The following is an 18,236-nucleotide window of genomic DNA, read 5'->3' on the forward strand; positions in this document are numbered from 1 at the left end:
ATCCACCTTTCAAAAAAAAACAAACATCAAAGATATAGAGGATATTGAATAAGTGTAGGTTCAATACTGGATTTATTGTACAAATTCAATAAAATTATTTTATTCAATGACTTCAAGAATTCAGTAATGAACCCTACACATATATAATATTCTATTTATATTTTTCAAAAGTGTAAAAGAATCATTTTCATTGATGCGCCTATAGTGTAATGCTAACATTTAGCATGTTTTTACACTATGAGTATGTTTGTATGACTCAAATGACTTCACATCAAAATATATGCACAGCTGTGCAATACCGTATTTATAGAGCCGCAAAATTGCCACTGTTATATGATAATCTCCTACAATTTAGGGTGACTTTAAAAAACTAAACAGAAAAGCTTTCTTTCATATAATAATTCAATATCACTTATGCACTGAAAAAGCATAATGGTAAGTGGCAAGCAACTCTTATATAATAATGAAACTTAAAGCTATTAATCCAAAACAGGATGATTTGATCTCTTTTTTTAAAAAATAATGTCCTCAAAAGATAAAAGTCCAAACAGATATTAACATTTACATGAAACTAAACATAGTTTTTTTTTTGGTTGGAATTTATGTCACACCAACATGGTATAGGTCATATGGCCACGTTTCAGCTTTACTGATGGAGGAAGACCTCAAGTGCCATTTTCTGCATTATTTTGGACACGAAAGAGTACCGGAGTAGAACCGCCGATGTTCTCTAAATGTAGATTATATTGATATATTTTTTGTTTCAATAAATACCAAGCTAATTAACGATTTGGCACTTTCATCCTCTAGTTATTTCAATCCATTGCAACAACATTGTGTGTGAGTAATAACCTTCAAGATAAATATTGATATCAAATTATTAAATTAATATGATCTGACACAAAAGAAAATGCAAGAAAAAGCTATATTTTTTTCTTTCTCTCTACCTTCATAGGATACTCCACCAAATCCCGTAAATTTGTATTCTTCTTGTCCAAAGTTGTAGGAATATTCATCCTGATAATCATCGTCATACGTGTATCCCTTCGCCGCACCCTCGTTAACACCTTTTCTACCAAAGTCGTATGTACGAGCTGATGAAAACAAGAAATATTTTAAATATTTTTACAATGTCTTGCATACAAAGTGTAAATATAAAAGAGTTACTAATATTTCAATTATGTCGCACATTTAAGCTGTAATTATAAGCATATTTTGAATACTTTCAGAATGACATGCAAGTGACCAACTACAAATCCCTCATTATTTCTGAATCACCAGTAAGGCAAATGATAAGCAGTGAGCAGCAGCCTAGTGGTTAAGGTGTCTGCCTCTCAACCCAGGGATCATGGGTTCAAGCCTTACTGGTGCCACAACCATGATTCTTCATATGACAACAGTACTGGCTAGTTTCAAAAAGGGGATTCAAGACTGGTTCAAATAAGCTTTGAGCTTTTAACATCATTTACCTATAAATCTGTAAACCGAACAAAATAAGCTGTAAATATAAGATATTTGGAAAACTTATAGTCACAACGAATATTGATGCTACAACAAGAAATCAGTCAGTAAAGGTAACGTACCTGTCATAGCTAATTCTTTGGTCTCTCGTGTATCATGGCCACATTTAGGACAAGGATATGCCGCTCCACGAGCATATTTAAATCCTTTCCTTTTAACATGATCATCACAGAAACATATCTGTGAAGTATAAGTGAAAACATACATTATCGTAATACAAGGTAGCTGTATGTAAGGAATATTACATGGGAGCTATCCGGTTAGCTCATTAGGAAGAGTGCTGGATTGTAAATCGGGCTCTCTGGGTTCGATTCCCAGACAAAGCAGTCAATTTTCATGTGACTAATCATGAAATCCTTTCTACAGTCACGTATACTGTACCTCTGTTCTGGCATGTACAGAATTTATCAGTTCCTTGCGAAAAGAAAGGAAAAAGTGAACTTGTACTGGTAAACTGCTGGACAGTCTGCCCAGGAATGATGCGGTGGTTAAACTCTTTTTAATTCAATGTGGCTTACTAATGTGATCCAGAATTCTAGTTTTTCTATTTCTATTTTCAAACAAACAAAGTGTTCTATGTTGAAGAAATTTGGCAGATACATTAAATTTACTTTGATGTTGAAAAATATCCAACTGTTTCCTCTCTTAACAAAAATATGTATAGACTTTCTAACAAACACAGGAAGGGTGTTGACTCAAAAACAGGGACAAATTTACACACGACAATACTTTATGTGTTGAAGATGTTAGAAATAAAATGAATTGCATTATACTATAGATTATTTCTTTTCCTGATTAAAGACATGTCCAATTATAAAATTGTTGAAATCGTCCGATGTTGTATGACATAAGTTTACGAGGATACATTAAGATAAACAACTTACCTTACACCTAAGACAGGACCACTGACCTAGTTTATTGCAGGAACCACCTGTAGTTAAAACACAAAATATTAATAACTGGCCGCAAATATTATGTCAACACACAAACAAAGATTAATATCTATTTAAAAATTCCTTAACTCTTAGCTTGTTAGTGGCCACTGTTTCTACCCATGTAACCAGAGCAGACCAAGATTAGCAGGCACATCTGATCATCGTCTGCACTGTTCTTAACTATGTTTATTGATCAATAGAAAAATATCAACGATACATCAATTTCGTCTCTATCGCTGACAGCTCTAAAGTTATGCTTTATATGTGACAATAAATTGTTAAACTGATGTAACGATTGACCGAGAGACAGAAAACAAAATGTAACGTACATTTATACGAGTCAGACTCAAGTTGTTGACAACTAGCCTGATGTTCAAACTGATCATCTTCACACAGGAAATTCCAACAGAATGAACATCTGAAAAATCTGCCACCTGAAAAACATAATATAATAACTTCATGTACATTGTATATCTCATTGTCTTTTTCACACTTAACCTGCTGAAATTATGTAATGAATTTGCCCTGCTATCAATTTGGAACAGTCCACTCAAAGTTTAAGGGATTTTAACATTAAAATACAAATATTTAGCTTTTAACAGTATAGAAGCTAGTCAGATTTCATAGATGTGCATGTTGGTGTAAAATATTTTACTGGTGGTAAAGGTCAATCACTATAGTTCCATCAGAGTATGGGTTATATATTTTTGGGGGGTGTCGGGTTTTACCTCGTACCAACACAGTAGAGGTCATATGGTGACTTTCCAGCTTAACTGGTGGAAGAAGACCTCTGTGCAGTATTTTAAGGCTCTGGCAGGACTCAACACACAGCAGTGAAGGGTAAGTGGCTTAAAGTCATTAGTGGCATATTTCAGGCTTAGCGTGATACCTGGCCTTGTGGTTATAAATTTTTTTCCTGAGATCTGTCTCAAATCTCAGTTGATCAGTGAACATTCTGTGGTATTTTATGACCAATCAATTATCCAAGATCTGAGTTTGATCTTAAAGAATGTCTGTATAGCCTTGAACCCTAGGTAGTACCAAGGATTGTCCAGCTAGCTCGTAACTACGGTAATATAGGAATATACCTTGATTTTCTACACTTCTCTGACATTCCTTACACACTGCATCCATTAATGGACAGGTACATGCATGAGTTGTTAAACATTTCCTTCCATGACAGATCCACGCTTCGCAGAAATCACATATAGCACCCTAAATATAATGAAACAAAATCATATACGGTATAGAAATCTGAATATATGAAAATAGCAGAAATGTTTCATTTTCAACTTGTTCATATCTTAAAGGCTACCTTTCAAAAATTTTGCAGACAACCTTAAAGCAGGATTTGAGTTTTAAAGCTATATCAATGCCATCTACATTTTTCAAGTTTTGAAAAATGCCCAGATATGTTTTAATGGGAAGTCTGAGCAGAAGAATTTCTCTTACAAATTTGAACTCTGAACAGTATGTGACAAGATGTTTAAAGTTTGTAATGCTAACTTATTGGCCTTGTTGTCCAGCCTATCAGTTTTATGATATTAAAAACAGAAATTCATTAAAAACTTCTTAAGTTTCTAAATAAATGTTACATAAAAAATAGGTATGTCAAACAACAAAAAAAATTCATCACACCCAAACTCTTTAAGAAGAAATGGTGGGTAAAAAAAGGTATAAAGCATTATAGAAGTTATGGTGGATGAACAGGCCTGAGGGGTAAAACAAAATATAAATATACAAATGTGCGGGTACAGATAAACTTGTCAGATATACATACCACCATGGCCATTCCTGTAGTATACTGTCCTGGGTGTCTGATCACACAATCCCCTGTCTTCATCATACACTTCTGTTTCCCTGTAATAGTCAAATAATGAACATTACAATCTGTTTCTATCACTTCAAGTTGGGAATTTCTCTATAACTATGTAATATGTGAGAAATGTGTTTGACACTAGAGTAAGTTCCTATAACTAGTGCATCTAAGTCAGCATGTAATAAGTGGCAATATAAAAAATATTTTAACAGTAGTGAAGTGTGAGGGCATAATTCACACCAACAGTGTAAAGACTAATGTCAACTTCCAAGTTATATTGGAAGACCTCTGGTACCAAACTTTGCATTTTGCCAAATGAAAGTCCCGAGCCATCAATTTCTCAGAAAGTAGATGGATGGTTTCTCATAAATTTGAAATTGCTCAAAGACGCCTGTCAAATTCAAATTCACAGAGGTCAAAGAAAAATTTTCAGAGTCAGTGGCCATGGATGTTACCACTTGGTCATGTAGGCCCTTTAATATTAAATTAATAATATACAAATGTATATATTTTAGAACAATGTTTGTAAGTTTGTATGTTTGTAAGAACAATTTTCATTAGACAATCAGTAAGTTTTTAAATATTACTGACATGTACACAATGTATAATTATAATAAACAAATACACATGGCTACTACTATTTACAAACTTACTTTCAATTCTGATCAAGGGAAACAATTAAGCAGCACTATAAATTGGTTATATAGACTTTAGACAGGTTATGTTTCCAACATTGTGTGAACAGTCATATGTTAAATATCTTTAAAGTATAAGTGATATTAAATATCATATTTTAGTTTTTACCACATGCTCCACATACAGGCAGTCTTTGTAAAGAGTTACAAAAATAACAGAAAGCTCGATTCTTCTGTGATTTCCCACACTGCTCACATTCCTGAAAATTTAAACCATTGAAACATGTACATTTAATTAAAAATTTGAAACTATTAATTAAAATAAGTAAATTAGAAAACACAGCCCTGGTTCAAAATTTGCAGTACTTTCTGCATTTAAAATGACTTTTTATGTTCCAGCTTATGTCCTTACATATACATGTCTCTTCAAGGCTTTTGTCATTATTTGGGTAAGATAATTTGCACAGCTTTTTTCTGTTGACAATAAAAGTACACTTGGCAAAATTATTACTTTTCATCGTTGGACAAACGTGTTATTGGACATATTGTTGGACAATGTTCATTGCTAGTCATAATCAGAATTGATTGCTACGCATGTAGATGAAAATTCCGTGATATCACTAGCACGGATTATCTGATTGAACTACAAGATAAAGACAAATATATACTACAAATTCAAACTAATTATAATATCCGATTTAAATTTAACGAAAATCTAGTAAAGGCTTAAAGCATTACATCAGTCACTCAACGACAATTTAAATTTTAACACATTCTAGCGTGATGAGTATTGTAAACCTGAAAAATCCTCCGGTGGTGACCGGGTTTTGAACTCTGGACCTCTCGTTTTCAAAGCGAACACTCAACCACATTGCTAATGGGTTAACACTGTAGCGACATGGTTGAGTGTCCACTAACCCTTTAGCATCGTGGTTAAGTGTCCGACTTGTAAAAAATGTAATCGAAAATTCCCAGAGTTCAAAACCTGGTCACCACCTGAGGATTTTTCAGGTTTACAATAATGGTGACGAGGTAAAAAATAACAATGAAAATGCTTATAGTGTTTCATTTGCAGTCATCGTGAATTGACTAACCATTAATTACAGACAGAAAGATGGCACTGGTCATCTAGCATATGACTGTCCTCTACGGGGAACTTTATAAGCTTGGCATAAGGTATTGGCTCAAAGACAGTGATGATGATTCAGACTTTGTATTTAAAGGTGTGTACTGTTTATAGGTTTGCCTTTCAAAAATAAAATGGGGAGAAGTGTAGTAATATCAGGTGGAATTACAGTCAACCCGGCCCCAAGTTAACCCGGCCCCAAGTCAGCCCGGCCTCAAAAATGGTCAACCCGGCGCCAAAATTGGTCAATCCGGCCCCACAGTATTTTTATTTGGTCAATGCGGCCCCAAAATTGGTCAATGCGGCCCCAAAATCGGTCATTCCGGCCCCAAAATATATATTTTCAAAGAAAATTATTTAAGTCATTTTGTTGTATGATGGAATAAAAATGATTTATTATTTATTGTTGAACAATAGTAAAAAAAAACATGAACTGGCATAAAAGTGTAGGTAAATTTAATTGCGCCGATTAAGACTTTAATACGCAATAGTGATATTGAATAATTATATATTAATTAATTTCAAAAGCATAATTGTTCGTGAAACAGAAATGATCAGATTTATTTTCTATGATAAAACTACAAAATATAACAAATCGCAAGTTTTTTGTATGTTTTTAACTTCATTTACATTATATATAAAGTTAAAATAATAATACATGAAGCAGATCGATAAATTTTATAAAATATAAGTCATATTCGGAATGACTTTTCTTTAGAATATGCAACATATATAAGTTCCGCCAAGGATATGACTTTTAGAACATGCAACGAATATTAATACTTGTAACTTTTTCATTTACGGGCATAATTTAACGATTTTTTGCATGTATTATAAATTATGTGACAAAAAAAATACCCAAAAAAGAAATAAAAGGAACAAGTTTGGAAACAACAAGTCATATTCGGTATCTTCAATCCGCCACGGATATGACTTTTATACATGTATGTAACTTAAAGAGTCATATTCGGTATCTTCTTTCCGCTACGGATATGACTTTTATTTAGAACATGCAACGAATATAACATGTAACATTTTTATTTATGTTAAATTTAACCATTTTTGGCATGCAATTTCATTTTATTATTATAAAAGATCATATGAAGAAAATACTTTATGAACTATAAGTCATATTCGGTATCTTCGGTCCTTCATGCGTCAAGGATATGACTTTTATAGAAAACGCAACGAATATAACTTACAACTTTTTTATTTATGGACCAAATTTAACGATTATTTGCATGTTATTTCACTGTAATCCAGACAGAAAAAAACCCACTTACTTTATAAAATATAAGTCATATAATGATATTTGGTATCTTCTGTTCTTCATGGATATGATTTTTATATAAAAAAAAACCAACAAATATAACTTATAACTTTTTTTATTTATAAACCAAATTTAACGATATATTGCATATAAAATCATTTTATTATTAATCAAGAAAAGTTAATAAAAAAATAATCAATTTATAAAATATAAGTCATATTCGGTATCTTCTGATCGCTACAGATATGACTTTTATAGAACGTAATTCGAATATAACTTATAACTTTTTTTTATTTATGGACAAAATTTTACGATATTTTGCATGTAAAATCATTTTATTATTATAAAACATTGTGTCAAGAATTTTTTTTTTTTGATTTTATTTCTAGATAAGTGTTTATATTTTAAAGCAAAATAAATAATAATAAAATGGGGCCGGGTTGACCAGAAATAACATTGGTTTGAGGCCGGGTTGACCAATTTGGGGACGGACTGACTTGGGGCCGGGTTGACTTGTACCGATCAGGTGTATGCCATTTCCAACAGCCCTGCTGTTGTGTTAGCACTTTATCGACGTGGTTGATTGTCCGCCTTGTAACCGAGAGGTCCAGAGTTCAAAACCCGGTCACCACCTGAGGATTTTTAAGGTTCCAGTATCCGAAATAATAATATCCGAATTGGTAGCACTTTAATATTTGACGTTCACAATTTTTGAGTACATACCATTAAAAAGTTGCAAGGCCGTTCAACTATTGGACGCTCATTGTGTGATTTTCTTATATCCCTCTGTCTTTCCTTTTGTTTTTCAGCCTTCTTTCTCTGGCCGGTCTTTTTCTTCGGCATGTTGGCTAATTTTTAATTTCCTCAAAAGCCTAATTTTGTAACATCGATGAACTAAATTGCGGGAACGACTATGAACACCGCTAAATGTTTTATGCCGGCTCGCCACGGCGAGCCGGTATTACGTTAGGATTTTACTGAGAAACAACCTAAAACTCCGAATCCATCCAAAAATTCAATCGAAGCTTGGCTTCCAGCTTTCTACAAAATTTATCTATCAGGGCTAGGATCAAAAATTATTTAGCCAATCAAATTTAATCTTACATAGCGTCAAAAAACCTTCAATTTTCACGCCATTTTTAAAAAGCAGCAAGTATTATTTTGAGCGCAAAGATATACTGATGATTAAAATGTTTGTTTTCATGAATTCTTTTCAATAAATCATATTTACACTGACTTTTGATTTAGCGATCTCACCTGTTCCTCTGTAGTAAGTTTTCGTTTGGTTAATTAACATAAGTGTACATCTGGTTCTGTGCATTTTTTTCTTTTTCCTTTTTTCCGGTCATTTTATCTTTTCCGGTATTTAGTGTATATATTTACTGGCCGGGATCCGGGACGCCCGGACTGGCCGGGATCCGGGACGCCCGGACTGGCCGGGATCCGGGATCGTATAAGATATAGAGGAAAAACAAATAAACTATATTTGTGTTGATTATTGTCGTAATGAAAGGCCATTAAACGTTAAGTTTTTTTTATTGTATGTAATGAACGTTAAATTAATTAAACTTAGGATATAAATATATTTAGAGCTATTTATTAACAAACTTAAAAATGCGGAAATCACAATACTTATATAATTATATGCCGAATTAATTGGAAAAATCAAAGACTACGTTCTTGAATTGGTCAAATCCCGGGATCCCTTTATGTTTTAATGCGATCCCAGCTTTTCTGAAAACTATATTCTTGAACTGGCCAATTCCTGGGATCTCTTTATATTTTAATACGATCCCGGCTTTTCTGAAAACTATATTCTCTAACTGGTCAATTCCCGGGATCCCTATATGTTTTAATAGGATCCCGGCTTATCTGAAAAACATCTTAGACTGGTCAATTTCCGGGATCCCTATATTTTAAATAGGATCCCGGCTTTTCTGGCTGAATTGATTGACAACATGTGTTTACTTTAGGACTTGTGTCTGTCACTCATTCCAATACTAAATAACATATTACAACTTAACTTCGTATAAAGAGACATCTAAAGTTATGAATTCTACCTATCTAACATTTATTTGGTCAAGGTCAACAGGTCATACAGTAAATGTGCATAGACATAGGGACTTCATTTTATCTGTTTACGTGCATCTTCATATATACTCATATTCCTCTTTGTTAAACTGAGAGAACTGGCTTCCATCACTTTTATTTTGATGTTCGCTCAAGTCTCTTCAGCTAACAGAACTGTCATTTTTACATTTAAACGCACCCCTGGAAAAAAATTACGAAGCGAGTCGCTACTAGCTTTTTTAAAAGCTAACCTTGTTATTTATTTAAGTAAGTAAGTAAGTAAGTAAGTAAGTAAGTAAGTAAGTAAGTAAGTAAAGGCTTTATTTATCAAGGCTACACATTTGGTTTCCCAATCTTCCATGTGGGCCTCTAAGGAAAACATAATTTACAATATATACAACTACAATATTACAGAAATAATTGCAACAACATTGTGGTACAATTTACAGTACATTGAAATTATCAGAACAAGTAATACATGTTAAAGATTTACAGTTCATTCATAGCATAATACATGTCAAAGAAGTACATATCAAATTAAACGAAGTGGGAAATATGTTTTAGGTGGTACATCAAATGATTAGATTCTAATTTTGTTATAAAATGATTAATTTAATGATGAAAAATGCCAGGATAGATATGAAGCTTGAAATTCCTGAACTGTTTTAGATTTTCTTATGTTAAGAGGGATATTATTCCATACTTTAGGGCCAGAGTATACTAGGGATTTTCTGAAAAATTCTTTCTTAGGTCGTGGAACAACTAGGTCTGAACTATTTGTAGATCTTAAGTTGCGCTCATGTTTTTGGTAAACAAATTGGAATTTAATTTGCATGTATTGTGGATATGGTATGTCATTGATAGATTTAAACATTATGATTGCTTTTTTTGTATATCATTCTGTCATCAAATCTCATCCAATTTAGTTCTTTAAACAAATCAATGGAGGGTGCATCGTAACTTTTATCTAGAATTATTCTTGCTGCTCTTTTTTGGAATTTTATGATTTCATTGATCAGATCATTGCTGCAATTGCCCCAGATAGTACAGCAATAATCTAGGTGTGGTAAGATGTATGAGTTAAAGAATAGTTTTCTTGCATGTAAGTCTAGGTATTGCTTGATTCTGAGAAGTAGGTATAACTGAGAGTTGCATTTTTTAAGTATCATTTCTATTTGGATTTTCCATTTTAGTTTACTATCGACAAAAACACCTAGTAACTTTTCGGTTTCAGAAAATTGGATCATTTGATCTTGAAGGTGTAAAGGTGGTAAATGAAGCTGTGAATTATTTGATGTAAGGTGCATTGCCTTTGTTTTCTGTGTATTTAACACCATTGCATTTTGTATGCACCATTTGTTTACATGTTTGAGGTTGGTTTGAAGTTTATCATGTAGTTCTTGTGGTGAATGTCCTGATGCTGTAAGTGTGGTGTCATCTGCAAACATGTCTATTTCTGAGGTCTCTAAATGAAGTTGGAGATCATTGATGTATATAATGAAAGCAGGGGCCCAAGGACAGATCCTTGGGGAACACCTGATATAACTTCTGCAGATTCTGACAGTTTACCTGATACACTGACTTTCTGTGTTCTGTTTGCAAGATAAGATGAAAACCATTTAATTGTATGATAAGAACAATGGTAATAATGCAGTTTCTGAATAAGAATTTTATACAATGGTATGTGGGCAATGATTTTCTTCCTTTTTTTAAAAGATTGTTGCCACTTAAAATTAAGTTAAAGATTGGTGTATTTCAAAATATGAATTCTCAATAACAAAACTGACCATTTAGCTGATCACCATGTCATCGAAACATGTCTTTATTGAATCCATATACAAATTTAAATCTTTCGCTATCCCAGTTTATATCAAGTGTAGTTTAAGATGATACAGTATTTCATTTACATGTATTCTTTCTTTAGTGGGGAATTAACAGCAACCACTGCTGTATGAGCAATTTTGATCTGCAATTGTAACAAATTCAAGACAATTGAAATCCTCATAAAATATTGATTTTGCCCACTCAAAAATGTTTAACATACAAATCTGGAAAAGGGGTGATACCTCGGAAGCATTAATCACAACAAAATAACATGAAAATTGCAGACTCTGTTTGATTGAATGTGTAGATGTGGGATTATTTAAACGTGCAACATCTTGTATGCCCTAAATTATCAACACTTAAAATTGTTGGAAGGACTAGAAAAATACAACAACATTGAAGTGAAGTATGGGGCAACTTTTTTTAGCTGACATCTGCTGCTGCTGAAAGTATAAACATCTGGAAGAGTGACCCCTTGGAAGCTTTAATAAGAACAAAATAACATGAAAATTGCAGACTCGGTTTGATTGAGGGATAATTAAAACATGCAATATCCCTCTTGCCCTTTTGTTTTTGATGGTGCCCTGCTGGGCTCCTTGTCGGTGGGGGGGGGGGGGGGCTCTGATTGAATGTCGCCTTTTCTTATTGATCTTTGTTGTCATGTTTTAATATATAAACTCGTTTTCACTATTCTGATATATATATAATACCGATGTGCGTGCTGGGAAAATACTATGTATAATTTGTTGATTTATGATTTCTTTTATGTTAATGAGCCCCTCAATTAAACATTAAAAAAAAATTGAATGATATATAATTGTTCATTTAAATGAAATTTCATATGATCTTGTAAACACTTTTGTAGCTTCTTAATTGTTCAAATTTTTCAATTAACAGTTTTAACATGCAGCCAGGGAAATCAATTTTAAAACTATAATTGGCAATAACTTTACACTTTGGTCTCATTCCTATTATAAATATTTTGACTGATGCTTTCTAGATAAAGCAGAATTTCAGAACTCCGCTAGATATCATTGTTTTTCTAACAATTATGTAAAGTAAATCTAAAAGGTAAAAACAGCACATTTCTTACAACAAATTCTGTAACAACTCAAAAGATATCCACCAAAGGTATAGAAATGTACTGCTGCATTGTCAATGAGTAGTGTTGCGGAACCTATAACAGAACATTAAATTTAAGAATAAACATTAAAAAAACTTTTGAGAAATAAAAAAAAAAACATTTTATGGGCTCAATGAGCATTTCAACATCACACAATAAACAGACTTGATTTAAATATGATAATTTAATAATAAAAACACTGATTCAAATATTTTCAGTCTAAACATCTAGTTTCCTTTCTGTCATGCCCTTCCCATTATTTCTCCTGTTTGCTTAACTGATGATAGATAAATCAGATTTTTTTTCTCATTAAAATACCTTTTTTTTATATTAAACAATTTAACTGTTAAAAAATGTTTTGACAAAATTTAAATATACAATGATATCAAAAACACGAAACACGTACCTTGCTTAATTCGGTAAGTACCACAAAAAGATCAAATTAAATTCACAAGTCTGCGAAATGGCTGCCTCTATCTTTTAATGTGCAAATGACTTAATCGTATGCCTATTTATACTGTTTTGGAGTTACGCACAACAAAGCAACAAAATGAGAAATAACTTGGATAATTCTGTATTATAAATCTATGAGAAAAATAAGCTAAACTATAGTTATATATAACGTTGCTATTATTTTAATAATTTAGATATTTCCTTGTTTTCAAAGACAAGAAGAAGATAATTTATTAGTTTCATTAAAAATGTAAATATATAAAAGATACTATGTTCTTATCATGATTATAAGACGTACCACGTATCAGCAATGAATATTTGAATACCAGTAAGAAAATAACAAACACAAATGGTTTCACTATTCCCTAACTTGAGTTGAGGGAGAAATCACTTCAATATAAAAGTTACCATAAATAAAACCTGTTGTGCATTTTTGAACGTGATAAAAACAAACAAACAAATAACTCTACGATAGAATACCTACTGACTTGCTCTCCCTTTTCTGATAAGATGAAAAATATATATCTTAAAATATATGTTTTCTTTAAAGGTTAATAATACATCTTTGTCAGCCAGTTTAATCATTTTTTGTACATTTGCAGTAAAATGATATAATAATGATAACTGACCACCTGACTTCTGGAAGGACCACCTAACTTTCAAATCTGATTGTATGAGATTGTATGATTCTTATTTTTTTACGTTTTTGCGCTGATCATGGAATTAATAATATGTGAATGCTTAAACTAAGAGACTTTTGTAATGAATCTATAATAAATGGGGTCTTTACTTTCCAGTAAAAACACAATTTATTTATGATTCATTTCATGAATCATGAACAAATTGCATTAACAAATCAGGACAACATGATTTATTACAGATTTATTCACAAACTTGATATAATTTGTTCATGCATTTTTTTTGTTTGGGATACGACATTGCCTTCCTTCACAAGTTTCTGGCATGTCAAAGAAAACATTTCTGCAGGCACTTGCGCACACGTTGTAGTTATCCAAACACTTAGCTTTACACTTAACTGTCACTCGATTGCCTTCTGACGTCATCAACATGGGGGATAATAACACAAAAGAAATAAGTATATAAGCCCTCATCCTGGAAAAAAAAACAATACAAAATTTCATACATCATTATTGTAGAAGCTAATGTATTTCTGTGACAACACAAAAGAGGTCAAATAACACAGTTTGAAATGTTGCTCCTGTAAGGATTAGAATCTTAGTTAAGTAAAAAATATACTTTAAATTATTTAATAAATGGCACTGAGTAAAGCAGCAAAAGACAATAACAAAAAACAAACACAAAAAAAACACATGCACACGCACCCGTGCAAACAAACAAAAAACACCAAGAACAAAGCAAATTCGATAAGATTCAGGATACAACGTATGAGAAACTTGCTATGAGATAATAACAGCCTACTTTATTACATTACATAATTCATTGTCTCTCATAAGCTGACTCCGTAATCATGTAAGAAAATTTCCCTTATGTTATTCATGGTAATTTGATTGACTACCCATACTTAGAATCTAAATTGACAAATTAAAATAAGATATCTAGAAAAAATGAATCACTCATTGTGATTTTTATATCCAAACGTTATTTCTAAATCTGAATTACATGTATGTGAATGTCATCGTTCAAAACACATTATTATGATAGTACAACATATCATAACTGAAGCTCAGAAATGAATAAGATTTTTGCCCCTGAAGAAAAAGGCAAACATGTCTATGTAATGTTTTAGTAACCGGTTTAGAGCATGTTCGATTCTTATCAAATAGAGAAAGCAGCGTTGAATTTGAAACAAGTTGTTATAAAAGTAACAATATGGATTGTCTCTAATGCAAAAAAAAAAAAAAAAAAATCAATCAGTACAAAGACATACAATGTATATAACACTATATCTTTTATAATGACCAACAGTCAAAACATGGTTCAGCTGTATTGTCAATGAGTAGTGTTGCGGAACCTATAACAGAACATTAAATCTAAAAATTAACGAAAAAATTAATATGAAACAACTTTACAGTTTAAAAAAGTTTTGACAAAATTTAAATATAAAATGATACCAAAAACACGAAACACGTACCTTGTTCAATTCGATTAGTACCACTGATAAGTCCAATTAAAGTCACAAGTCTACGAAATGGCTGCCTCTATCTTTTAATGTGAAAATGACTTAATTATACTGTTTTGGAGTTACGCACAACAAAAACAACAAAATGTAAATTAATTTTAATAAGTGATTACGTCCGTTTGAACTATGAATAACTTAATTTTTTCTTTATGTTAAGTAAGGATGTGGATTTTTTTCTTGTATTTGAACTACATGTATTCATTTCGAAAAATAAAAGTCCTGCACATGTATAATTACGTAAACAAAGGCGGACGATGTAAACTTTTGAAGTAAATAAAATACATATACACTAATGGATGCATGATTGTCAAATTAAACATAAAGGTTTTCACCTTTAATTATTCATAATATATTTTTTTTTAAAACAAACTGTTCTTTTCAGATTGTTGTTGTTGTTTTTAAAGTCATATCTTCAAAATACGATGGACACGAGTGGCTTGTTAAAACCAGGAACTTCAGCATTTTTAAGAAAATAAATATTTAAACAAAAATTAATATAGTGTTATTTTTAGGAGAGACATTTATTTATTTGTATTTTACTGTATGGTTGTTGCATATGTTGCGTTAAAAGTACATCCTTCAGATGCACCAGTGGTATAAAATCGTGTGAAGATTACAAAGTTTAAGTGAAACAAACTTGTGTATTACAAAAGTGCTAAGTACAAACATTTTCTTTTCATGTTTAATTGCACATTCAATTGCGCACTATTTAATAGGGTTTTCTTTTTTGTCATTGTTCTTGTTGTTTTGAACTATTTGTTTGGTTTAAGCATAAACATTCCCAAAGAAGATATCAAATAAAAGTAGTGGCATCATGTTATAATTACATGTAGTCTGTCACAATTAAAATTCGCGCATTGACTCACAATTCCTCTCTACATAGATGATGATTTTGGCGTTTTGTGAATGAAAAATGAAAACTGATTTGTTGAAACTCGGTCATATCAGAGATATAGATAACACGCGTGATATTTTAACTGGCTAGGAAGTTGCCTATCTCTGTTATCTATGTCATTGGTCATATGTTCTACTGACAAGTAAAACGGTGGCAGGATGAGTTGTTGTTGCGAGATGAGGAATCGTACGATACATTATAATCCCGAAGGTCCAGAAAATATAACAACACTAAAACATTTATGTCAGGTTTGGTAATACCATTTTCAAACAAATGATAGGAATTCGGTGTATGTGTAATAATATTCATTGTGCAGCCCTGGTCGCTGATTTTTTTTATTGCTATGATAGAGACTTTATGTTGAGACCCTCTTCAGATAAACAACAAGATGTTATAGTAGCATTTAATAACACTTCACAATACCTTGGTGATATTTCTAATTTAGATTGTACTTATATTGATCAAATGGTATCTAAAATTCACCTTAAAGAACTACAATCGAATAAAAGTAATTCTTAAAATTTTACTACATCATTTTTGGATCTTCATATTACAGTCAATAAGTTACATTGTAAACAACAATACTACTCAACTGTGTAGAACACCAAAATGTAGGGACTGTCCAATTGTTAAGTATTTATTAGCGAAGAAGAAAGATATTTTGCACCATATTCTGTCCACATTTCTAGTGTCCATTTGGTCATTCCCAAATACACAAACATCATGTTATGCTCTGTTGCAAATACTTTCTTGATCAGGAAATAAGGTTGTCGTTTGACACAGACAAGATTCCTATAGAAAACAAAGGGAATGAAGCAAAATATTCATGACACAACATTTAAACAATCTCAAAAAGTAAAACAGTACATTTCTAAACCACAACAAATTCTGGAATAACGAAAAAAAAGATAGCCAGAAAAGGTTTGTAACAACGACTGTATTCCAGCTTTCACAAACTCACATGAGCAATAGCTCAAGTTAAAATAATGTTTTACTTTTATATATGACAATATTTGCCTTAGATAAAACAATAACGTATGTGTTCATGTACTCTCCAGCGCATCGGTCGAATGTTCCACTATGGAACGCCGTGACTGTCTTATGTAATCAATGTTTTTGTTATCTTGTGAAACGATGATATTATTTTGTCGTTTGAGCATGTTAACATATGCAATTTACATCATGTCCTGTCAAAGGAACATGCTGACCTGTACAAACAGCATGTTAACTTGTCAAATTATTATGATGATATGTGCAGACAACATGCTAACTTGTCAAAGTATCGTGATGACTTGTGCAAACAACATGTTAACTTGTCAAAGTATAATGATAACTTGTGCAAATGACATGGTAACTTGTCAAAATTTCATGATGACTTGTGCAAACGACATGTTAACTTGTCAAACTATTAAACAGCATGTTAACTTGTCAGAGTGTCATGATGATTTGTGCAAATGCCATGATAACTTGTCAAAGTATAATGATGACTTGTGCAAACGACATGTTAACATGTCGAATTATCGTGATGACATGTACAAACAGCATGTTAACTTGTCAAAGTATCATGATGACTTGTACAAACAGCATGTTAACTTGTCAAAGTATCATGATGACTTGTGCAAACAGCATGTTAACATGTCAAATTACCATGATGACTTGTGAAGACAACATGTGAACTTGTCAAAGAATCTTGATGACTTGTGCAAATGACATGTTATCTTGTATTATGCTGACATGTCAAAACGTACTGTTAACTTGTCAAAGTATTATGATAACTTGTGCAAATGCCATGCTAACATGTCAAAATTCCATGATAACTGTGTAAACAGCATGTTAACTTGTCGAATTATCGTTATGACATGTGCATACAGCATGTTTACTTGTCCAAGTATCATGATGACTTGTGCAAACGACATGTAAACTTGTCCAAGTATAATGATGACTTGTGCAAATGCCATGCTAACTTGTCAAAATTTCATGATGACATGTGCAAACAGTATGTTAACTTGTCCAAGTATAATGATGACTTGTGCAAATGCCATGCTAACTTGTCAAAATTTCATGATGACATGTGCAAACAGTATGTTAACTTGTCAAATCATCGTGATAACATGTGCAAACAACATGCTAACTTGTCCAAGTATCATGTTGACTTGTGAAAGCGACTTGTTAACTTGTCAAAATTTCATGATGACATGTGCAAACAGCATGTTTACTTGTCAAGGTATCATGATGACTTGTGCAAACTCCATTCTAACTTGTCAATGCATCATGATGACTTGTGCAAATGCCATGTTAACTTGTCAAATTATCATGATGACTTGTGCAGACAACATGTTCATTTGTCAAAGAATCGTGATGACTTGTGCAAAAGTTAAGGTATTATGAGCATGTCATCACGATA

General features: G+C 32.1%; 1 protein-coding gene and 1 long non-coding RNA gene across 2 annotated transcripts; both read right to left on the reverse strand.

The window, feature by feature from the left end:
• Positions 1-965: 965 nt before the first annotated feature.
• LOC132718000 (zinc finger protein 330 homolog) lies at positions 966-8,192 on the reverse strand (the record flags this gene model as incomplete). The annotated part of the gene is given in 8 exon segments (XM_060701610.1): positions 966-1,094; positions 1,584-1,701; positions 2,406-2,452; positions 2,786-2,890; positions 3,545-3,671; positions 4,237-4,316; positions 5,080-5,170; positions 8,030-8,192. Coding segments are annotated over 8 exon segments (817 nt in total), but the record flags the coding sequence as incomplete, so codon positions are not given.
• Positions 8,193-13,646: 5,454 nt separating this feature from the next.
• On the reverse strand, positions 13,647-15,284 carry LOC132718002 (uncharacterized). Its single transcript, XR_009624021.1, has 2 exons — positions 14,890-15,284; positions 13,647-13,889 (listed from the first exon to the last, which is right to left on the reverse strand). It is a non-coding gene; the product is annotated as an uncharacterized LOC132718002 (long non-coding RNA).
• Positions 15,285-18,236: the final 2,952 nt, after the last annotated feature.

The sequence above is a fragment of the Ruditapes philippinarum genome, unplaced genomic scaffold (assembly GCF_026571515.1).
Source record: "Ruditapes philippinarum isolate M1 unplaced genomic scaffold, ASM2657151v2 ctg16812_1_1_1_1, whole genome shotgun sequence".
NCBI lineage: Eukaryota > Metazoa > Mollusca > Bivalvia > Venerida > Veneridae > Ruditapes > Ruditapes philippinarum.